This window comes from Scyliorhinus canicula, chromosome 19, assembly GCF_902713615.1.
Source record: "Scyliorhinus canicula chromosome 19, sScyCan1.1, whole genome shotgun sequence".
NCBI classification, from domain to species: domain Eukaryota; kingdom Metazoa; phylum Chordata; class Chondrichthyes; order Carcharhiniformes; family Scyliorhinidae; genus Scyliorhinus; species Scyliorhinus canicula.
This window is the reverse complement of record NC_052164.1, coordinates 96,927,568-96,951,942: the sequence shown is the minus strand read 5'-3', so window position 1 is coordinate 96,951,942 and position 24,375 is coordinate 96,927,568. Positions and strand designations below refer to the sequence as shown.

At 45.3% G+C, this 24,375-nt stretch overlaps 1 protein-coding gene across 11 annotated transcripts in view; it reads left to right on the top strand.

Annotated features, from left to right (window-relative positions):
• LOC119954478 (centrosomal protein of 164 kDa-like) overlaps nucleotides 1-24,375 on the top strand; it is a 261,857-nt gene that overhangs the window by 24,796 nt on the left and 212,686 nt on the right. For 9 of the 11 annotated variants that reach the window (XM_038779755.1, XM_038779752.1, XM_038779751.1 and 6 more), the window contains one exon: nucleotides 10,014-10,123. In XM_038779755.1, coding sequence (XP_038635683.1) covers nucleotides 10,042-10,123 — 82 coding nt within the window. In that variant the 5' untranslated portion in view covers nucleotides 10,014-10,041. Of the gene's footprint in view, nucleotides 1-6,864; nucleotides 6,993-10,013; nucleotides 10,124-24,375 lie in introns of those variants that run through there. The other 2 variants (XM_038779746.1, XM_038779747.1) reach the window with 1 other exon arrangement.

Here is a 24,375-nt window from a genome sequence, read left to right as displayed (position 1 = left end):
GGCCTGTAGTTTCCTGCTTTTTGTCTCCTTTCTTGAAAGAGGAGTCACATTTGCCACTTACCAAACTAATGTGATCTTTGCAGAATCTAGGGAATTTTGGAAAATTAAAGCCAATGCATCTTCTATCTCAGTAGCCACTTACTTTAAGATTCTAGGATGAAGTCCATCAGGACTGGAAACTTGTCAACTTTTAGTCCTACTAATTTTCTTAGTTCCTTTTCTTGGTGAATTGTAATTGTTTTAAGTTCCTTGCTTTCACTTCCTGATTCATAATTATATCTGGGATGTTCTTTGTATCCTCTACACTGAAGTCCGAGGCAAAATATCTATTCAATTCATCTGCCATTTCCTTCTTAACCATTATTAATTTCCCAGTCTCTCTGGAGGACCATAATTCACTTTATTTACATTTCCTTTTTAATTACCTGCAGAGACTGTTTTTATATTTCTAGCTAGCTTTTTCTTATTTTTACCTTATTTTTTCCTTCCTTATTAATATTTTAGTAATTCTTTGCTGTCTTTCATATTCCTCCAATCTTCTGACCTGCCATTCATCTTTGTGGAATTAGCCACGGATAGTGCTTCCTTCCCTTAAGAGCCTTTCTTACTGGAATGTATCTTTTCCGAGTAGTCTGAAATATCTCTTTAAATATCTGGCACTGCATCTCTACTGACCTATCTGTTAGAGGCACAGTGGTTAGCACTGCTGCCTCACAGTGCCAGGGACCCAGATTCAATTCCGGTCTTGCATGACTGCGCAAACTCCACACAGACATCCCTGTGACTGCATGACCAAAGAACAAAGAAAAGTACAGCACAGGAACAGGCCCTTCGGCCCTCCAAGCCTGTGCCGACCATGCTGCCCGTCTAAACTAAAATCATCTGCACTTCCGGGGTCCGTATCCCTCTATTCCTATCCTATTCATATATTTGTCAAGATGCTCCTTAAACGTCACTATCGTCCCTGTTTCCACCACCTCCTCCAGCAGCGAGTTCCAGGCACCCACTCCTTCTGTGTAAAAAAAACTTGCCTCGTACATCTCCTCTAAACCTTGGCCCTTGCACCTTAAACTTATGTCCCCCAGTAATTGATTCCTCTAGCCTGGTAAAAAGCCTCTGACTATCCATTCTGTCTATGCCCCTCATAATTTTGTAGACCTCCATCAAGTCACCCCTCAACCTCCATTGTTCCAGTGAGAACAAACCGAGTTTATTCAACCTCTCCTCACAGCTAATGCCCTCCATACCAGGCAACATCCTGGTAAATCTCTTCTGCACCTTCATTAAAGCCTCCACATCCTTCTGGTAGTGTGGTGACCAGAATTGAACACTATACTCCAAGTGTGGCCTAACTTTCCTCTGGGCGCTCTGGTTCCCTCCCGCAGTCCAAAGATGTGCAGGTTAGATGGATTGAATTGCTCTTAGCGTTAAAGGTTAGGTGGGGTTACTGGGCTGGAGTGGGGGGGGGGGGGGGGGGGGTGGCCTAGGTAGGGTGCTCTTTTGGATGGTTGGTGCAGACTTGATGGGCTGAATGGCCTCCTTCTGCACTCTAGTGATTCTATGATTCTAATTCTAACGTAATTTCCCAATTCACTTTAACCAGTTCTGCATTCATGTCCTGAAGATTGCCCTTATTTAAGTTTAAAACACAGTATTAGATCCACTCTTCACTCTCTCAAACTGAATATGATTTGAATGTGAAATTTAATCATATTACGATCACTGCTACCTAGGGGTGCCATCACTATGAAGTCATTAATTAATCATGTCTCATTATACATTACCAAATATAGTATAGCATGTTCTCTGGTTGACTCTAGAACGTATTACTCTAAGAAACTGTCCCAAAAACAATCTATAAATGCATAACCTAGGCTACCTTTGTCATTCTGATTCATCCAATCTATATGTAGATTGAAATCCCCTATAATTATTGCCATACCTTTCTCTCAAGACCCCTTTAATCCTTCCTAAATCATTGTCCTACAGTTTGGTTACTGTTAGAGAACCTATAAACTAGTCCCACAAATTACTTTTTATCTTTACTAGTTCTCATCAGAACTTAAACTGATTCTACACTTTGATCTTCAGAATGAACATCATCTCTCTCTATTGTACCAATGTAATCTTTAATTAACAGAGCTACCACTTCACCTTTTCTTATTGTCCTATGCTTCCTAAATGTCATGTGCCCTTGCAGTCTTTGTCATCCTGCATTCATGTCTCTGTAATGGCTATCAGATCATACAGTTGAAGAACATTTAGTTCTGTATCTTTACTATTTTTGTAATCTCTAACCTAATCTGCAGATTTAGGTTTGTACACTCTGTCCCTTCCTCCCATGATCTTATCATCATTTCCATTATTGCTACCTTGGTCTCCTGCCTTGTCTTCTCTATTTATCAGATCTTCCCAAACTTGATCCCTTTCTCCCACTATTTAGTGCAAAGCCATCCTGGTTATGTGACTCACCAAGACACTGGTCCCCACACGGTTCAGGTGAAGACCGTTCCAGTTTACCCAGTGCTGGTGACAGTGCCCCATGAATCATTGAATCATAGAATTTGCAGTGCAGAAGGAGGCCTTTCAGCCCATTGAGTCTGCACCGGCCCTTGGAAAGAGCACCCTACTTAAGCCCCACTCCTCCACCCTATCCCCGTAACCCCACCTAACCTTTTTGGACACTAAGGGCAATTGATCATGGCCAATCAACCTAACCTGCACATCTTTGGACTGTGGGAGGAAACCGAAGCACCCTGAGGAAACCCACGCACATAGGGGGAGAACGTGCAGACTCCACACAGACAGTGATCCAAGCCAGGAATCGAACCTGGGACCCTGGAGCTGTGAAGCAACTGTGCTAACCACCATGCTACCATGCTGCCCATAATTAATGTTCCCATATCAATTTTTGAGCCACACATTTACTTTTCTAATCGTATTTACCCTGTGCTAATTTGTTCACGGCTCAGGTAGTAATCCGGAACTTTAAGGTTCTGCTTTTTAATTTGGCACCAAGCTGCACATACTCCCTCAGTAGAACCTCTCTCCTAGTTCTGCATGACATGGTACCTGCATGGACCATGGCCACTGGATCCTCCCCCTCCCACATTAAGTTCCTCTCTAGACCAGAGCAGATTCCCGTACCAGCCTCCCTGGACAGGCGCCGGAATGTGGCGACTAGGGGCTTTTCACAGTAACTTCATTGAAGCCTACTCGTGACAATAAGCAATTTTCATTTTCATTTCATTCATGTTCCGAATCGTGGCACTGGGCAGGCAACACAGCCACCTGAACTTTCAGTTTGCGCATCGCCCTTTCAGACACCACTTTTATAGATGCAGATTGCAAGAACCCCCGACCCTGTTAGACAATTGCAAAAGCTAACACTCTTCCCTTTCAACCTCCCAAGATCCTCGTCCCTGTCTCACATGCAGTCACACCCTCCAGTCCCTCTGACCATTGGTCATTCAGAAGACCCTACCAAGGGGCATGACTGCTTCCTGGATCAAAGTGGCCAGGCAACTTGCCTCCGACTGATGCATCACAGCGTCTGCAGGCCGACTCCAGCTCAGTGACTCTGAGCCGAGTGTGCCTCAAGCTGTAGACGTTCAACTGCAAATGCCTTTGCTCCAGATCGCACTGGCATCTAGGAGCTTCCACATTCTGCAGTCACAACACATTTCCTGCCCTGGCATCTTAATTCTGTGTTAATTAATTATTTTCTTCCTTAATTAATAAACTGTAATACTCCCAATCAGCTTCATTACCAGGAGCAATGTTTCATAAAACCTGACAACAACAAACAAATTACACTAACTTTGAAAGATAGATGAGCAAAATAATCACCAAACAATCACTTAACTGGTTCTTGTGATTTTTCATTTTTCTTTCCTTATGTGGCTCTGAACTCAGATTGGATATGGCCGGCTGTTTTAACCGGTCCCACTATGACCCCTTGCTGTTTTAAACAGAAAGCAAGCTGATGCAGCATAGCTGTCCGCCCAGAAACCATGTTATGGTTTGGCACCCCCATGTGGTCAGAAAATTATGCTGCACCATCAGAAAGCTTTGGGTCAGTGTCGGCTTGTGTTTATCTGGTGTTTTTGATAACCTCAGGATGTCCAAAAGCACTATGCAGCCAATAAGTACTTTTGAAGTGTAATTACTGTTGTAATGTAGAGAGCGTGGCAGCTAATTTACGCGCAGCAGTGTCCCACAAACAGCAAGCAGATAATGACCAAATAATCATCTTTTCAAGGGTGTTGTTCGAGGGATAAATATTGGCATAGACTCCCCTGCTTGTCTTCAAAATATTACCAAAGCACATAGAATCAAACAGCACAGAAGGAGGCCATTTGGCCCAGCATGCATGTACTACCTCTTTCAAAGTGATACCCAACTAGTCATACTCTGCCACTCCAGTGCCCTGCACTTTTTCCCTCTTTAACCGTGTATATAAGTTCCCCTTGAAAGTCACTTTTGAATCTGCTTCCATCATTGGTGCAGACTCAATGGGCCAAATGGCCTCTTTCTGCACTGTAGGGATTCTATCATAACAACATGTTACTTCAAAAAAAAAAAAATCCCCCAATATTTCCTGTGTTTTTCCCCACATTGGCCTGGCCCTGACTTCATTGTGCTGTGCACTCAGGTTGATTAAGATACTACAATGTGTTTAACTCTCTGAGTACTCTGACTCCGGGGTTCTACTAAGTCAGAGAAGGCCTTGGCGTAATGTCTCTACCCAAAGACAGCACCAGTGACGATGCAGTATTAATAAGAACAAGGGGAATCCACACCGAGTAAAAGAAATAACTCAGTTTATTTACAATAACGATATACAATACCTGGTTGATCCTTACTGGGTTCCTTCTCCGCGTTGGTACCTTACTGGCCGGCCTTATATACAGAGGTTAATAGAGTACCCCTACCCCTCAGCGGGGGTGCGTATACTCCGCCAGGGTCACGGGGAAGATAATCATTCTCACCCCGTAAGTCCCGTAAGGGATATTACACAGTACTCCCTCGGTATTGCAGTGGAATCTCAGCCGAGGCTTTGGCGTTTTCGTTCCTGGATTGGCACTGGATCTAAAGCATAATGTTTAGAAACTGTTCTAAAAAAGGGCCTGAAACATACTTTGCGTTCCCTTTGATAATGCTGCCTTCTCCGCTGTGTACTGCCAGTGTTTGGTTTTTAATATTTCCAACATCTGCAGTATTTTGTTTTGTGTTCTTTTTTTAAATGTTTTTATCGGGCCTTTGCATCTTATATTTCATGACTCATAAAACCGTGCGAAAAAGGCAAGCAGAAATCAGCACATGTATTTGCAGGCAAGTCTTATCCCTCCCGCTGTGGCTGTGCGCCCCCCCAGTCGGCATACAACAGTTCAATCCCTAGCATGGCCAGACCAGAGCACTAATTTACAAGTGTCTATTTACAGTTTAGTTTGGCTTCAGCTTGCCCTCGGACCAGTCCTCTGCAGCATTGTATAAAAGCAAATTACTGCGGATGCTGCAATCTGAAATCAAAAGAGAAAATGCTGGAAAATCTCAGTAGGTCCGGCAGCATCTGTAGGGAGAGAAAAGAGCTAACGTTTTGAGTCCAGATGACCCTTTTGCCTTCTCGCCTTGTTTGTGTCTCACCGCCACCCACCCCCTTACGCTACTGGTTGCTGGCTACAAATAGATCTCGGAACAAACTGGTGAACGTGGAAGCCCGCTTCTGACCTCCAGATGGCAAATTTTATTTTCTCCAGCCTGAGAAATTCCGCCACGTCGGACAGCCAGTCGGCAGTTTTGGGTGGTGTTGCCGATCGCTAGCCGAGCAGGATTCTCGCTTCTACTAATGGGTGTCCCGGTATCTGGGGGTACATCGTTTTTTCCTTACGGAGGAGGTTTTTGACCTGAATGTATCTCAGATAATTTCCTCTTGGTAATTGGAACCTCTCTGTGAGTTCTCCCAGGGTCGTTACTCTATCGTCCTTTGTTTTCTGTTCTGGTGTTTAGAGCTGGTCTAACGTCTATGTAGAGGACCTAACTGGACTGCATGTACTTGGAAACATTTACTGTGTGTTGTTTTTAAATGACTTTCAATAAATTATCCTATATATAGTATTTGCACAAGGAGTTGGATAGAGCTAGATGTTGAAAACTGACGAACATTTATGCGTGATGAACTCATTTTTTATACAGTTTGATCTTCAAAGCTTTTTTTTAAACATATAAATTTAGAGTTCCCAATTCTTTTTTTCCCAATTAAGGGGCAATTTAGCGTGACCAATTAACCTACCCTGGACATCTTTTCGGGTTGTGGAGGTGAGACCCAAGCAGACATGGGGAGAATGTGCAAACTCACATGGACAGTGACCCGGAGCTGGCATCGAACCTGGGTCCTCGGCACCAAGAGGCAGCAGTGCTACCACTGCGCCGACAATCTTCAAAGCTAAGAAGTAGTTCATCCATCAGATAACTGTAATTGGCCTGGAATTGTTAATTTTGAATTTCAGTTATCATATCAGATGTGTTTCCTAATTTGCACCTAATGTATAGCCAAGATCAATCATTTTACAGATAAATTTAAAACTGCTTTTCAAAAATGGATGGGGTTACCGCCTATAGAAGAAAGCTGCATATAGTGATGAATCCTTCAGGCAGTGAGCGATTCTTGTTTTTCTGGTAAATTGTTATGCTCCTTGATGTTAAGCAGCACTCAGTGCTGTTGTCATTGCAACGCTATTTGGTACCAACCTCTACCACACTGGTACTGAGTAAAGTTCTACCATGCCTCAACCTCTCAACAGCACCCTCTGCTGTACCACTGTGGCATTTTCACTGACTTTCTGAATTTGTGCCCCAATATAGAGGCGGACAAGTGCGTAATTTGGCGCAGCCGGCTGGCATCCTGGTTTGCTGCCACCATGGGCTCTTTTACCAGAGGCTCGATTGGGGCGGAAAGGCTGCCAACCCTCCAATGGCGGTAGTAAATTAAGGTAATTTGAAGGCCAATTATCAGAGGCTGACTAATTTGGCAATTGGCCTGTGGACTTCCCGCAGCGTCAGGAACAGTGCAGATGCTTGGAGCAGCCTTCCTGTCACAGATGAAGCTGGCCAGCATTTTTTGCTGGCTTTGAGGTCCTCCCTGCCTACCTGACCACAGCTGCGGCCACTCCACAGTGGCAGCCCAGCAGTTGTGGCCATTTTCATTTCAAATTTTTCAAAATTGTCGAGAGAGTGCCTCAAGGTAGAGGTACCCTGTCTCTCCATTACCTGCAATAACTGGCTGCCGCACTGTTGGATGACTGCTCAACACCGTGAGGGGCGAAGACCTCCATTTGACTCCAACGTCAGAATCCCAATCCATAATACAGCATGGATCTGAGAATCTGGGTTGAACTTGTCTGTCTATGTGAAACAGCTTCCAGTGACAGAGAGAAGAGATGCTCATCAGGCTGCATTTTAATCCACGCTATTGAAGCAAACGGAATATCATTCAAACCTCCTGCATCACTGTGTGCTGAATTTTGCCTTTTTAACTAAATGCAGTTTTTGACTACAATTTTTTATTAGCATCAGCGTTTCTCGTTTCTTGGTGGTAATGCATTGCTAAGAGAGCAAGTTCTCCTGTTCAACATACCATGGTCTATAATTCCTCTCTTCAGATTGCATGTTCAGCTTGTCCTCAGCTTCCGACGGAGGTACGAAACAAAAATAGTTCCTGTTTCTTATGTAGTTCCTAATGGGTATTTCATTGTGGACGGAGCACTGCAGCTTTTCGTTCAAACCCAACTCCTAAAACGTGTCAAGATCAATTTCAAACCGGCTTGACTGGCAACTTTTTTTAACATGAGAAATCTTCATGAATGTCTCTGACCTCCAGCATGCATGACTGAATCCTGAATTTTAACTAACAGACATTCTGAAGAACTCTGCGATCTGTATTAAATTCGTGCATGGGACAGTCAGATACATAATCCGTGTAACCTAACAAATCCTGTTTAATCCTATTGTTTGTGTGAGCCTTATTTTGACACCAGAAGGAGCAAGGACGTGTCTATGTGGAAACAGCTGTTTATAAGCTTTTACTCGTCCTTTCGTTCTTCCCACATTTTCCAGCAAAGGAATTTGTGCGTTTCGTTTCATTAAACTTGTTAAATTGATCATATCTTCCAAGCGATCATGATTTATGACTTTATGATGGTCTTTTAATTTTGAGGTAATGGATTTAATTCTGTGATACTGCTGCGCTCTTTCTGTGTGTGAAATATTCCATGTGGAGTCTGTTAATGAGCGAATTCCCTCATTGAACTCATTTAAAAAAATTAAATGATTAGGGCTCTTTTAATTGCTTAATTGTTTAAGGCACTGGGTAGCCCACAGATACAAACCGGGCAGGTTGCAGGTAAGATGCTGATTGGAAGGTAGTAAGAAGTGTTACAACACCAGGTTAAAGTCCAACATGTTTATTTCAAACACTAGCTTTCGGAGCACTTCTCCGATTGGAAGATAAGCAGTGTGCCCTGGCCACTATTTATCGTCTTACCAACTTAACTAAAATAGATTCTCTGGTTATTCAACCTGTTACTGTTTGTAGTGCAAATTTATTGCTGTGTTTCCTTGCATTACAAAAGTTATTACGTTTCAATAGCACTCAATTAGTTGTGTAGGGTTTTATTTAATTCCAAGGTTGTGAAAGGCACAATATAAATACAACTGTTTACAATTACAGTTCTTTCTAATGGTTTCAATTTCTTGGAGGAGTGATGAAGGTACACCTCCTGTGGCCTAGTAGTACAGGTCACTGAACTGGGGTAGCACAGTGACATAGTGGTTAGCACAGCTGCCTCACAGTTGCAGCGACCCATGTTCAATTCGGGCCTCAGATGACTGTGTGGAGTTTGCACTTTATCCCCATGTCTGCGTGGGTTACCTCCCACAGTCCAAAGATCTCCACTCCGCCACGCCACTTTTCTGCCCCGAACCGCCGGCGGGATTCTCCATTATGCCGTCCGGTCAATGGGGTTTCCCATTGTGGGGCAGCCCCACGCTGTGGGGAAACCCCCAAGCACTGGCAAAATGGAGAATCATGCCGGCGGAGAATCACACCCGTGTACTTTAGGTGATCAGTTGCCCCTTAGTGTCCAAAAGGTTAGGTTAGGTGGGGTTACTGAGTTAAGGGGATAGTGTGGGGTCCTGATCCTAGGTGGGGTACTGTAATGACCTCCAATTAGCATTATTGGTTGGCCAATTGGAGTATGAGCTCCCTCAATGTTAGCTCATTGAGGGGGTCCATATAAGCACCTGTGTAGGCTTTGTGATCCAGTCTTAAGTTGACTGGAATGCTAGCAGCACTGTTGGAGCTGCTCTTGTATATAGTTATTGGCAATAAATATTGGTGTGGTGACGGGACTCCTGCCTCCTGTGGATTATTACAGGTACCCTTCCAATGGGTCGGTGCAGACTCGATGGGCCAAATGGTCTCTTTTTGCATTGTAGTAATTCTATGATTCTGAACTACAAACCTTCAGCAAAGCTCTGGGATTCCAGGTTCAAATCTCACCACGGTATATGGTTAAATTTGAATAATGGAATAAATCTTATTTTTACTTTTTGTCTTGTGCAAAATATTTACACCCTTGCGCCATGGTTTCATATGGAATACATCTTGTTTTTGCAGTACGTCCATGTGATTGTAGTTAACATCACCTGTGGTTATATCGTGCTATTAGGTGCTTGGTGACCAGCCTGAGATTATCGTTAATCAGGGTGTGTTTGGGACCTTTGGAGAGATAGTGACGTAGTACAGAAGTCTGGAAGTGACACCTTCCTTGAAGCTTCATAAAATGGTGGATACTCTATCATTGCTGTTATTTCTGCAGAGTATTTTATTGTACCTGTACCACACTGACCCTGAGCAGTCATTTGAGCAATTAGAACAAGCTGAAATGCTTTTATTCTTTTAATGCTACTGTTATGGCCCCTTTCATGTAACTTTGTACTTCTTCCTTCTTAAGGTGAACACTGTCATACCTTCAAACTGAGATGACAGCAGCTGCACTGCGGATAGGGGACCAATTAATCCTAGAAGAGGACTATGATGAGAATTACATTCCGAATGAACAAGGTATTTGAACTCGGGTTAGTTTTTACCTGTGCTTGCTAATTGATTAAAAGTGCCACAAACGGCTAGTTGGGCACAGACTCTGTACTGAACAGGCAACATGCATATCAATGGGAGGCCAAAGCTGGCCTAAAGTTGGGACTTGAACCTTAGTTTCTTTTTAAGAAAACATTTTATTGAAGCATTTATAATTTAAATATTTAAACATTCTAAACAACAGAGCGTTCTGACGCACTCAACAACATCACAATAGCAGACCCAACTTCCCCCCCGCCCTACTTCCTGACTGCCCATATATTAGATTCCCTATCCTTATTCTACAATGCCATGCCCCCCCCCCTCCTTACGGATGGCCAGTTGTCCTTAAAGAAGTCAATGAACGGCTGCCACCTCCGAGCGAACCCCTGAATTGAACCTCTTAAGGCGAACTTAATCTTCTCCAGCCTGAGAAACCCTGCCATGTCATTGACCCACACTCCTGACTTCGGAGGCTCCGAGTCCCTCCATCCCAGCAAAATCCATCTCTGGGCCATCAGGGAGGCAAAGGCCAAAATGTCGACCTCTCTCCCCTCCTGGGCCTCCGGATCTTCCGACCCCCCCAAATATTGCCATCTCTGGACTCGGAGTAACCTCCCTTCCAGGACCTCTGGCAAATCCCTGCCAGAATTCCCTCAGCTTTGGACACGCCCAAAACATGTGACCGTGATTCGCCGGACTTCCTCCGCACCTCCCACACCTGTCCTCCACCTCCTCAAAAAACCTACTCATCCGGGCCACAGTCATATGAGCCCTGTGGAACAGCTTGAACTGGATCAGGCTAAGCCTGGCACACGATGAGGATGAATTGACTCTCCTCAAGGCCTTTTCCCATAGTCCGACTTCTAACTCCCCTCCCAGCTCTTCCTCCCACTTCCCCTTCACCTCCCCGATTGGGACCCCTACCCACTCCATCAATCCGTAGATATTTCCAAGACCCTCCCCTCCCCAACCCCTGTTTTTGACATCGCCTTATCGTCCCCTTAGAGGGAGGCGAGGGAAGCTTGGAACCTGCCTCCGGACAAAGTTCAGTACCTGTAGGTACCGAAATCCGTTCCCGCCCGGTAACTCAAACTCCTCCTCTAATCTCTCCAGGCTCGGAAAACCCTCTTCAATGAAGAGATCACCAAATCTGTCAATCCCTGCCTGCTGCCACCTCCTAAAGCCCCCGTCCAGCCCTGGCCTGAACCTTATTGACTTTTTTGGCATGATCATTCTGATAGCTTGGATATCCAAGCTGATAAATGTTGGGGCTGCTTGCTTCGTGGAAGTTAAGTTCTGAGGATGGGGTTGCAATGGGCAATGAGGATTAGTGGGGTGGGTGGGAAAGGTGGAATGCTGGCCAGGACAGGCAGTATGTCCTGACCATCTTCCTTGTCGAAGAAGGCTGTCTTTTCTTTCTCTGATGGCCACGTCAGCAGCTGATCAACCTTGAGTGGGACAGCCCATTACCTGCTCTGCCCATCAGAGACAGCTTTTCCAGGGGATCGTTGAGCAGGCAATTGGCTCCTAATTAATATATACAGTGAGTCTTTGACACCTAAAAATTAGGCCAGATGCATTTAGCAGTGGCCCAAATGCCCTTGTAGATTTGGCGGTGACCATTCCAGTGCTGAAGTTGTCAGCATGATGCCCATTATACACATAACAAACTGGCACACGTCGAGCAATATCTACCCCGCCCCCCAGATTTTTCTAGTTTGCCTTCTTTCGTAATAATAATGATATCATAATAATAATCACTTACTGTCACAAGTAGGCTTCAATTAACTTACTGTGAAAAGCCCCTAGTCGCCACATTTCTGGCACCTGTTCGGAGAGGCTGGTACGGGAAGTGAACCCACGCTGCTGGCATTGTTCTGCATTGCAAGCCAGCTATTTAGCCCACTGTGCTAAATCAGCCCCTGGGAGCCCTTCATCCTGGGAGTCTTACGATATAACAGTAATGGAGTGTTCGTCAATCAAATGTCTAAAAATTAGTCTCTAGCAGACACTGACATGAGGCAAGGAAAACATCCAGGGAATGAAATTCTTTGGCTCCATGGATCCAAAGTTACCTAGTTCATCTCCGTTTGCTAAGCTTCCGACATGTCACGTCTCAAATTACTCATTTGTCGGGTGCCAAAATGTTATTTCCAGAAATAAATTTGTCTAATTTGTTTTTGAATGAATCAGCGCTCTGTGCTCCCCCCCCCCCCCCCCCCCCCCCCCCTCCCCCCCTCCCCCCTTCCCCCCAGCCAGTCTCATCGATTTCCCACACACTCTGGTTACCCTTTAGTTGACTTTAAATAAATGCCATTTTTTTCCCCCTGAGCTGACTAGAACTGTGCACAGTTGCACCAATGATTTATAAAGTGGCAGGATTGCCTTACTATTTCAGCTCACTATTGACCTTTTAATAAATGTCAGTAACAAATTGTTTTCTGCTTTTGATGGTGTTGATCGAAGTGGGAACGTTGGCCAGGACACCCGCTTTGTCCCCGCCATCCATATTCATGAAAAAGGTCTGTCCAATGCATCAAAGTGTTTGTCTCTTAAACACCTGATACTCTAAGTCTTTTACTATGATGAGGTTATTCAGGTTGGAGCAAGAGGCAGCTGGGCTTGTAGCCTTCTATAATTCAGAATTTATTGTTGAAATCTCAGTGGAGGAGCAAGAGGTTGAATTAAGTAAATGGCATTCTGCCAGATGGGTGCCTTCCAGATCAAGTTTTACAACTTAACAATCACTGGAGCAGCTACTGATAAGTTATGGTCTTAAAATAGCAATCTACTCTGAGAGCCTTCAGAGCAAGTCCCTGTATAAACCGATGAGGCTGGTAGATTGTGGTTTTTATGTGGGTAACTTGTCAGCAACTGGTCGACTGATTTTGCACGTTGTAAAAGTTGATTTGAAATGTGCCATGGTCAGCTGAATGCAGTTTTACAAATGGGTAATTTATCACTTTATTCTATCCACTGGTTTTTTAAAAAAGAGAAAAATCTGAACCACAGATGAATTAGAGAGGGAGCGAGAAAATATAAACTCTGGCTCTTGTGATTCATGACCAAGAGTAAATAGAAATCTGGAGCTGATGGATAAAAGTCAACATTTAAAAAGTGAACAATTGTAAGCATGTTTCACTTGGTAGCATTCTCACCTCTTAAGGTCGAATTTTGTGGGTTCCAGCTTTATGCCAGGACTGGAGCACATAATCCAGGACATTTCATCAGCACTGTACTAAGGAAGGCCGCATTGATGGAAGTGCTATCTTTGGAATCAGAAATTAAACAAATTTGTCTTGCTCGGGATGATGAGAAGGACCATGGGGTGGCACAGGGATTAGCACTGCTGTCTTACAGCGCCAGGGACCCGGATTCAATTCCAGCCTGGGTGATTGTGTGGACTTTTCACGTTCTCCCCGTGTCTGCATGGGTTTCTTCTGGGTGTTCCGGTTTCCTCCCACAGTCCAAAGGTGTGCGGGTTAGGTGGATTGGCCATGCTAAATTGCTCCTTAGGGTCACAAAGATGTGCGGGTTAGATTTGGTTATGGATTAGGGGGAAGAGGGTGGTGGTGGGGAATTATGCCGAGGTAGGGTGTTCTTTTGGAGGATCGGTGCAGACGCGATTGTCCAAATGGCCTCCTTTTGCACTGTAAGAGCGCTATCTGAGGAGGAGTTAGGGAGTTCTCCAGGGTCAAGGGAGGTTAGGTCAATGATTGGGATGATGCTAAATAAAGTACAAGTTTAATGAGGTGATGTTGGAGTTCTTTGTGCTCTTGGCAATACCAAATCTGGAAGACCATGTGAACCTTGGTTGTTTATTGTAGAAAATATGAATAATTGTTGTCGCGAGTGCTTTACGATTGTTTGCTAATTGTGGAGAGCTGAGTTATGAGATGATTTCACCTTGGAACTTTACCAAGGAGAAAACAAATGTGGTCTTGATAAAAGTCTTTAAAGGTCACAAAGGGTTTGCAGAATTTTGATTCAGGAAAGCTCTCCTATTGGGTATTGGATTCAGAAACTAGGATTCAACCACCAGTTGTGGCAGATTTTTCTTTTACAGTAAACCAAAATGATGCAGGTCTATTCTAGATTCCGACTAAAGGATCAGGTGGGATGTTTTCAAGAGTGGACTAGAAGGATCAATGGCTTTCACAGAACATTTTTGTGTTGCTCTACTAATAGAGTATTGAAAGAACTGCTAAAAATAGACATCCAAATTAAAAATTGCACTCAGCAAATTAAATGACAGATGCTTGAACATTGTGATTTATATTTTGGTGCTCCAGTATTTTGGTGAGTAACAATATTAATGCAGCGACATCAAATATAACACATACATTACAAAGCCTGAAACAACAAGGGACTTGACATGATTCATTTTTGTTTATGTCATTGCATTGGATGCCATTTTTGTATAAAACAGCTTCCTCGCGATTTGAAAAATGATTTGCTGCAGTTACAATTTTTTTGGCTTGTCACAATTTAAGCTTGCTAACTCTCCAAGATTCTCCTGTAATTTGGAGAAATTAAAGATGAATCTCCCAAATATTACTGAGAAACCTGGGGGAAAAAAATCATTTTTTATTTTCTTTGAACACACCTTTGTTTATTATTAATAAAATAGAGACAAGAATATGTTAATTGACTGAGTTAGACATTTGGAAGTGGGAGGCCATATAGTGAAACATCCAAGGATTGATTGAATCAGAGTTGGCAACCCCTATTTAGAAGTATCATCCAGCAATTGAGTCAAGGAAGATTTCTGGCCATAGTAGGTAATTATTTCTAATCACAGCGATAAACAGAAATATTATATAAATGCCGACCAGCAATATCAACAGAGCCTACAAGGACACAGCGCCTGAAGAAACTCTGCTGGAAAATGCAGGAAAGATGTTGGCAGAAGATTGTGGATCAACTATATGAGAAGGCTTTCGAGAAATTGAGAAAGATGAAGAGTGAGAGTGCAGCCTGGTCACAGGCAGACAGCATGTGATTTGTAACATGGATTAGAACCAATTTCTTTTTTAAAATTTAAAGTACCCAATTCATTTTTTCCAATTAAGGGGCAATTTAGCATTGGCAAGCCACCTACGCTGCACATCATTGGGTTGTGGGGGCGAAACCCATTCAAACAAGGGGAGAATGCAAACTTCACGCGGCCAGTGACCCCGAGCCGGGATCGAATCAGGGACCTCAGCGCCGTGAGGCAGCAGTGCTAACCACTGCGCCACCGTGCTGCCTGTTAGAGTCAATTTCAATGCTGTGATAGTGGAGGACACCTGATTGGAGAGGTTCAAATCTGCAGGTGACAACACATGGACTTTGGAGAGAGGAAGGTAAGCTTGGGGATTTGGTAGTGGATTGTGAGGTTAGTGCAGTTGAGAGTTGAGCTTTCTGAAGAGGTGCATTGATGACAACCATTTTAAACATAAGAAATGGGAGCCAGAGTAGGCCATTTGACTCCGTGAGCCTCCTCCACTATTCAGTAAGATCATAGCTCATCAGATGCAAGCTTAATTTTCCTGCCTGTCCTCCAGTAACCCTTGTCAATCAAAAATATCTCGAACCCAACTTTGAATATAGGAGGACAGTACCAGAGGAAAGGAGAATGGTATCAGCCGTGATTCAGTTAGCAGCACACTCACCTCTGAATCCAAAGGTTGTGGGCTCAAATCCAACTCCAGGAACCTGAACACTAAAATCTAAGCTGTGCTTTAGTACATTACTGAGATAGTGCTGCACAATCCAAGGTGAGAAGTGAAGTGAGGCCTTATCTACCTTCTCTAGTGGAGGTGAAAAGATTGCATGATATTGTTTCAAAGAAGATCTGAGAGTTATCGCTGATGTCCTGGCCAATGTTTAACTCACGCTTAACATCACAAAATCAGATTTTCTGGTCATTATCATGTTGCTGTTTGTGGGTGCTTGCTATGTGCAAATTTGCAGATGTGTTTCCGACATTGCAACAATGCCTACAGTTCAAAAAAACCTAATTGACCAAAGTACTTTGGAGTGTCTTGGGTTTGCGCTATAGAATGGGATTTTTTTTCCCCCCCAGCAGCTTACATATTAGTTGTGTGATCAGCAGTGTAGTGGAAATAGAATTGACAGAAGAGGTGTGTCACATATGGCCAAGGGAAGCTTGGCGAGTGCATGGAGAGAGATGGAAGAGAAACTCGCGAAAGATGTAGACTCGGGGTGTGGTGAGGGGAATCTTGTGGGAACTATGGCAGTAGCTGCTGAATAGCTGATAAAGAAAGTCATGAGCTATTGTTTTATGGAGGGGGCAGAGGAGAGGGATTGAGATGGTTGGCAGTGGAGAAGACTGTGGAGATTGTCGTCTTTTTTCCATCCAAAATTCTAAGTAAAGAAGAGCTTGGCCTGATAGTGTTTTACATGACCCAGATTGAGTGATCAATGGTTAACCCAGTGATGCACCATAAGTATGTTTGGACTTGAAGGAGCAAAGTTGGTGGCATGGGGAATAATTGTTCAAGGGGAATAATTAGTAGCCTTTACTTTATTTGTCCATGGGATTTGGAAGTTGCTACAAGACCAGCATTTGTTGCCCATCCCTTTAACGTGAGGCCATTTCAGAGTCAACTACATTACTGTGGGTCTGGAGTCACCATGTAACTTCCCAAAACAACATTAGTAAGCCAGAAGAATTTTTTTTTCTGACAAACAACAAATCTGCCGTGATGGAGTTTGAACCCGTGTCCCCAGAGCATTATTCTGGGCCTCTGGTTTGTTAGTCCAGTGACATTGCCCTATGCCACTGTCTCATATGGGAGACATAATGTGGAGATGCCGGCATTGGACTGGGGTGAGCACAGTAAGAAGTCTGAGGAAGGAGCAGTGCTCCGAAAGCTAGTGATTTGAAACAAACCTGTTGGACTTTAACCTGGTGTTGCAAGACTTCATATAGGAGAGGGTAAGGGTCAAGTGCTGCAAAGGTCAAAGTGATGGAATGATTCAGTGGATCGAGCTGCGACATCAGTTGTCCCTCAGTTTGAAGATGACATTGACTCAGGATTGTGAGTTTCTGCCATGGAACTTCATGTGACGGATTCTTGATTATTGATCAGGAAAACTTTGTGCATGTACGGCCAAGATATTCCATAAAGTATTGCTGCAACTCTGCATCATCATTAAGGTATTGTGACTAAAGATGTGATGCAGCTTGATGGATATCTTTTCATCATTCTGAACAATTAGTTGCAAGCTCCTCCCAGTCATTAAGATCAATGTTGCCAGCCTTCAAGGAGAGTTTCAGAAACATTTATTTTGTCCTCACCTGGAAAGTTGGTCATTTGAAAGTCCAAAAAGCATAACCGTTTCGGTCATCTGGATACAGGGGACGATTGAACGGCCATGTTGTGCCCGAAAAGCAGCTAGCCTGGCACTGCCAACTAGCAGGGGCACTGCCAGGCTACCAGGTTGGCACTGCCAAGGTGCCAAGCTGGCATTTTTCACCTGGTGGTGATTGGGTTAGGGATGCCTGCGCAGGTGTTGGTGCGGTGGTTCCCGGGAATCCCCTCGTAGTGAGTTGGGGCTGGGGTGAGGGGGGTGCGGCGGGAGTCGGGGGTCACATCGGGAGCTCCATAGATCGGGACGGCATATGGCATCCTGATCTCTCGCTACGCAGAGGAGTTCTAGTGAGTGGAGCACCTCAGTGCAGAAAACGGGACAATGTGCGGCCTCAGCCGCGCATTCCCCGCTGAGGCCCCCCATCTAACCCGAGTGACGATTGATAGCGTTGCGTTTCTCGGCGCTGCGAGAGCCAGGAAACACATGGCTAAATGTGCTCGCTATGGGACTTTGTTTCCATTTAGTTAAATCGCGCCCACGGCCTCCATTCCATCGAAGTCGAGTTTGCAGGTGTTTTGCCAAATGTTTGTGGAGCTTGTTTCCAGAAAGGTATGAGCTTTGACAATCCCCCATTGAATCCAGGGAGATGTGACGGAAGCATTATTGATGGAATTTCTCTAGTGCTCCAATGTGTCGGTGATGCTCAGTCCAGGTTTCACTGCAATACTGGAGCATGGTATGACAACTGCTCAGTACATGAGAACTTTTGTTCACTTGTGGAGCCCTATGTTGTCAAATACTCGCTGCCGTGGTTTGTGGAAGGATGTCTGAGTTGGAAAAACTGATCCAGTGTTGAATCTCTTCATCAATGGTGGCTTTTTAATTTTTGGAAATGGGGGGAGAAGGGGATTAAGCCACTGAAGGATTTGATTCTTAGTGGTCGGTTTGCGGGATTGAAGGAGCTGGAAGCGAAGTATGGGCTGGGGCAGGGGGAAATGTTTAGATGCATGCAGGTTTGAGATTTTGCCAGAAAGGAGATACAGAACTTCTCGGAGGAGCCGGCCTCCACATTGCTGGAGGAGGTGCTGACGACAGGGGGACTGGAGAAGCGGGGTAGTGTCAGCGGTCTACGGAGCTATTTTGGAGGAGGAGAAGGCACCGCTGGAAGGGATCAAAGCAAAGTGGGAGGAAGAGTTGGGAGAGGATATGGAGGAGGGGTTCTGGTGTGAGGTGCTCCGGAGAGTGAAAGCCTCCACCTCATGCGCGAGGTTGGGGAGATTCTTTGAAGGAGTAGATGTGTATGAAAGTTGTGGGGGTGGGGGGGATTGGTCCTGTCTAAAGCTAGAGGATTACTGGAAGGAGGTGTTTAGGATAATTTCTAAAGTGGTGCACGTGAAACTGGACCCGGGCCCCTGGGAGGCCATATCTAGGGTGTCGGACCAGCCAGGGTTGGAAACGGGTGCGGAGGCAGATGTTGTAGCCGTCGCCTCGTTGATCGCCCGAAGGCGGATCCTGATGGATTGGAGGGCAGCCTCTCCACCCCGTACCCTGGCGTGGCGGGGGGATCTGTTGGAATTCTTAACTCTTGAGAAGGTTAAGTTTGAACTGAGGGGAAGGATGGAGGGGTTCTACAATTGATAGGCATTATTCATTATGCACTTTCAAGAACTGGAGAACATTGAACATTAGTTGGGAGGGTTGGGGGGGAGGGGTGGTGGGTGTTAATGGTGGCCATGGGTGATTCCTGATTCCTTTTTGTCAGTTGTTTATGTGAACATGTGAGTGAATGTTTTAGGTTTGGTGGGAGGATGGGATCGTTGTTATCGATATGGGGATTGACATATTTGTTACTGATTATTGTTTATTACTGATTATTGTTTATTGTTGGTGGGTGTAAATTTGGGAGAAAATGCGAAAAAGGAGAATAAAGAAATATTTAAAAAAAATCAATGGTGGCTTATTGAGAGAGATGTCTGCCAAGGTGTGAGAAATACTCAACATGTTCCAGAATCTCTCCATCACCACGCATGGCTGATATTTGGCTGTCTAGGAATGGGGTTGATGTGTTTAGTTTTGGATACATTCCGGGATATACAAGTTTCGTGTTTGCAGATTTGAAGAGATTACAAGTGGCTTCTAAATTGGATGTAAGGGCAGCGACGGACACTGCAGTCATCTGCAAACTGTAGGTCATGTATATTGGTGTTCAGTTTAGTTTCGACATAGAGTCGACGAAGGTTGAAGTGATTTAATCTAGATCAGTGGTTCACAAAGTGGGGTACGTGGAGGGTTCATGAAATGTTTTAGAGAGTTTGTGGGACAAATCCAGTCATGGTCGACGTGTCTGAGTTGGAGTGATAAATGACCATCCCAATTGACAGGCTATTTGACCAATGGTTGCTGCTGTTCTGTTATTAACTTTCACTTTCAGTCTCTTTCCCATGTCCTGCTTCAATCGCTCACACATTAACCTCAGCTTCTTAAAAGCTTTACGTTAATGGTGTGTTGGGGTGTTGGGGAATGCGGGTGTATATGCCCATGGAATAGCTTTTTTTTATCAGATTGTACCTGGGAAATGGAGAAAATCACAGGAAAATCATTCAAAGGGTATCATGCAATTTGATAGTTTCATGAAAGGAGTTTGCAGGATTTTAATGTTTGGGACACACTGATCTCAATAGTATTTAACACTGACACCAGAGGATGGTTGACCTTTAATGAGGTGAATAGCCATGATCAGGTTGATTGTGAATAGTATGGGGTTGATAACACAGCTTTGCTTTGTACCAGTCTGGACTTTGAAAGTATCTGTTTCAGATCTCCCATTCAAGACAGCTGTGGCTTAAGCTAAACTTTCTTGGACATCCAAATCTGTGCAGCACAATTTACAGATCCTCGTGATTTACAGAGTTCAGTGCTTTGATCAGGTCGATGCGGTGTTATTCTCAATATTTTTCTTAGATTTGCCCAGCACAAAGACCGCGTTGCAGGCTCCTCTGAAAGATCTAAAGCCACACTGCATCCCTGGGAGGGTTTCCTCACCCACTATAAGTGGGCGATTCAGGAGAATCCTCTTCTTGCTATGGACAAGAGGAAAATACCTCAATAGTTCCTACAGGACCAATGACCTTTTCTTGAAGATAATTATTTTCGGTAGTTACTGATGTACCATTGTGACCAGAAGGCAAACGGCTAGATCGTTAGGCGTTTGAAAATGTTATTGCAAGTCCCATTTCAGAATTTTATGCACCCTTTCTTTCTTCTTAATATCTTTCATATCATCCATCCTTTTCTATCCATGTCGCGTTTTCTCTTCTGTTTAGCCCGTGCCTTGATCCTGTGATAAACTACCTCGACAGTGTAAAAAGGTGAAAATGACTTGAGCATCTTATTTAATTAGCAACTATTCACACTTTTATTTCTGTCTTCAAGTGCAGTCAGACTGTTAAAGTGCATTAAGAGGCGGTGAATAGCGAATAAAGGCCAAGCCGCAGAGAGAAATGGAAATTATTGAACTAAAATCAGAAAATGTTTGAAAAACTCAGCAGGGCAGGCAGCATCTGTAGAGAGAGAAGCAGAGTTAATGATTCGGGTCAATAATCTTGCATTAGAACTGGGAGTTGAAATAGATTTTTTGAAACTTTAATCTTTTTCTTTGTTCTCGTGAATCTTAAATATTTATTTAAAAAATATATATTTTTATTGGGAGTTTCCCGGTTTTTACAGAGTAACAGCTCGTGTGTCTGGTATGTACAAACAAGTTAGTGTCTTATTTACAACAGCTTTTCCATAAGGTCCCCCCTTCCGCCCTCCCCTTCCCTCGTTGGTAGTTTAGTTCCTCTCTTAGTGTTGCTGCTTGCCCTAGGCACCCTGTATTGTAATCCGCTTCTTTCTGCTGGGATTTCAGTTTATGTTGTAGTGGGAGGGGGGTGCCTGCATTGCCCTTTTCCCCCTCCCCTTGCCCCCCGTACTTCGTTTTGTGCTTCCCTTGGGTTTGATCTCCACGTAGGGAAATTCAGTTACACTGGACAGCAATTACAATGATATTCCAGACTGCCCATGAATGATTCTTCAGGAGATAAGCTGGTAAATAATGACAAAATGATATTGATACAAGCGACTAACTTGCTAACTGATTAATACCGTACATTGTTCAAGCGGATTGAAGTGCAAGTTCTCTTGATATATTATCCAAAAGAACTGAGTTTGTGGCCATTTTAATTAAGTTCATAGTGGATGCAGCAGCTCCGCAAAACTACCTATTATGTAGAGAAAAATAATGCACACCATTGTTTGGAGAAGGTGTTAAGGTCAATGTGGAAAGTTGGAACTGTTCACCTTGATGCAGTGGAAAGGGCTGATTTGATTTTCTTGCTTCAAGATGCAATGGATGGAGCAACAAAGAGAAAGTTTCCCTTACTAAGCAGCTCCAGCTGCATTGAAAATTGGTCTGACACGTAAAGCAAGCGAAAGAAACCATTTAATTTCTTAGAATTGGTATTATTCAGGCAGCAGTGGTTAGTACTGCTGCCTCTCAACGCCGAGGTCCCAGGTTCGATCCCGGCTCTGGCCGTGTGAAATTTGCACATTCTCCCCGTGCTTGCGTGGGTTTTGCCCCCACAACCCAAAGATGTGCAGGGTAGGTGGATTGGCCACACTAAATTGTCCCTTAATTGGAAAAAATGAATTGGGTCCTTTAAATGTATTTTTAAAAAGGAAATAAAAGAATTGGTATAGTTCACTTGTGGTACACAAAATTATCGAAATATTTGTCGCGGGTCCCCCCCCCGGGTTGCTGCTGCTGCCGGCTTATTTTCCTACTGTTCTGCCAGGAAGTCCAGGAAAGGCTGCCACCGCCTAAAAAACCCCTGCACTGATCCCCTCGGGGCGAATTTCACCCTCTCCAATTTGATGAACCCCGCCATATCATTGATCCAGGCCTCCACGCTTGGGGGCCTCGCATCCTTCCACTGAAGCAAAATCCTCCACCAGGCTACTAGGGACGCAAAGGCCAGAACACCGGCCTCTTTCGCCTCCTGCACTCCCGGCTCCACTGTTACTCCAAATATCGCGAGCCCCCAGCCTGGCTCGACCCTGGATCCTACCACCCTCGACACCGTGTTCGCTACCCCCTTCCAAAATACCCCCAGTGCTGGGCATGCCCAGAACATATGGGCATGGTTCGCTGGGCTCCCCGAGCACCTAGCACACCTGTCTTTCCCCCCCCCGAAGAACCTGCTGATCCTCGTCCTGGTCATATGAGCCCTATGTAGCACCTTGAACTGTATGAGGCTAAAGCATCGCACAAGAAGAGGAGGAATTCACTCTTTCCAGGGCATCCGCCCACGTCCCCTCCTCAATCTCCTCACCCAGCTCCTCTTCCCATTTACCCTTCAGCTCCTCCACCGAGGCCTCATCTACCTCCTGCATTATGTGGTACACGTCCGAAATCCTCCCTCCTCCAACCCACACCCCCGAGAGCACCCTGTCCCGTACCCCACGTGGGGGCAACAGAGGGAACCCCTCCACTTGCCGCCTGGCAAACGCCCTAACCTGCATGTACCTAAACATGTTCCCCGGGGGGAGCCCAAACTTCCCCTCTAACTCACCCAGGCTCGCAAACCTCTCATCTACAAACAGGCCCCTCAACCACCCAATACCTACCCTGTGCCAGCTAAGAAACCCGCCATCAATGCTCCCTGGAACAAACCGGTGGTTCCCCCGTATCGGGGACTCCGTTGAGCCCCCCACCTCCCCCCTATGCCGTCTCCATTGCCCCCAAATTTTGAGGGTAGCCGCCACCACCGGGCTCGTGGTATACCTCGTTGGAGGGAGCGGCAACGGTGCCGTTACCAGCGCCGTGTCCAGACAGGACGCCATCTCCATCCTCTTCCGTGCTGCCCCTTCCCCGTCCATTACCCACTTACGCACCATCACTGCATTGGCAGCCCAATAGTACCCACAGAGGTTGGGCAGCGCCAGCCCCCCCTATCCCTGCCCCGCTCCAAAAAAACCCTTCTCACCCTTGGCGTCCCGTATGCCCATACAAACCCCGTAATACTCCTGTTGACCCTCCTAAAAAAAGCCTTCGGGATAAGGATGGGGAGGCACTGGAACAGGAACAGAAACCTCGGGAGCACCGTCATCTTGACGGACTGCACCCTGCCTGCCAGCGACAGCGGCAACATGTCCCATCTTTTAAACTCCTCCTCCATTTGCTCCACCAGCCTTGTGAGGTTACGTTTGTGTAGGGCCCCCAAGCTCCTAGCCACCTGGACTCGCAGGTACCTAAAGCTCCGCCCTGTCCTTTTCTGTGGGAGCCTACCAATCCCCTCCTCCTGATCCCCCGGGTGCATGACGAACAACTCACTCTTACCCAGGTTGAGCTTGTATCCTGAAAAGCCCCCAAATTCCCTGAGAATCATCTTCACCCCCGGCATTCCCCCCACTGGGTCCGCCACATATAGCAACAAGTCATCTGCGTAAAGTGACACTCGGTGCTCCTCCCCACCCCACACCAGACCCCTCCAATTTCCGACTCCCTCAACGCCATGGCCAGGGGCTCAATTGCCAATGCAAAGAGCAAGGGGGACAGGGGACACCCCTGTCTCGTCCCCCGGTACAACCGAAAGTACTCCGATCTCCTCCTATTCGTGGCTACACTCGCCATCGGGGTCTCATATATAACAGCCTCACCCAACTGACAAACCCCTCCCCGAACCCGAACCTTTCCAGCACCTCCCACAAGTACCCCCACTCAACCCTATCAAAGGCCTTCTCCGCGTCCAATGCCACCACTATCTCCGCCTCCCCTTCTACCGCCGGCATCATTATAACATTCAGAAGCCTATATATGTTGGTGTTCAGCTGCCTTCCCTTCACAAACCCCGTCTGGTCCTCATGAATGACCCCCGGCA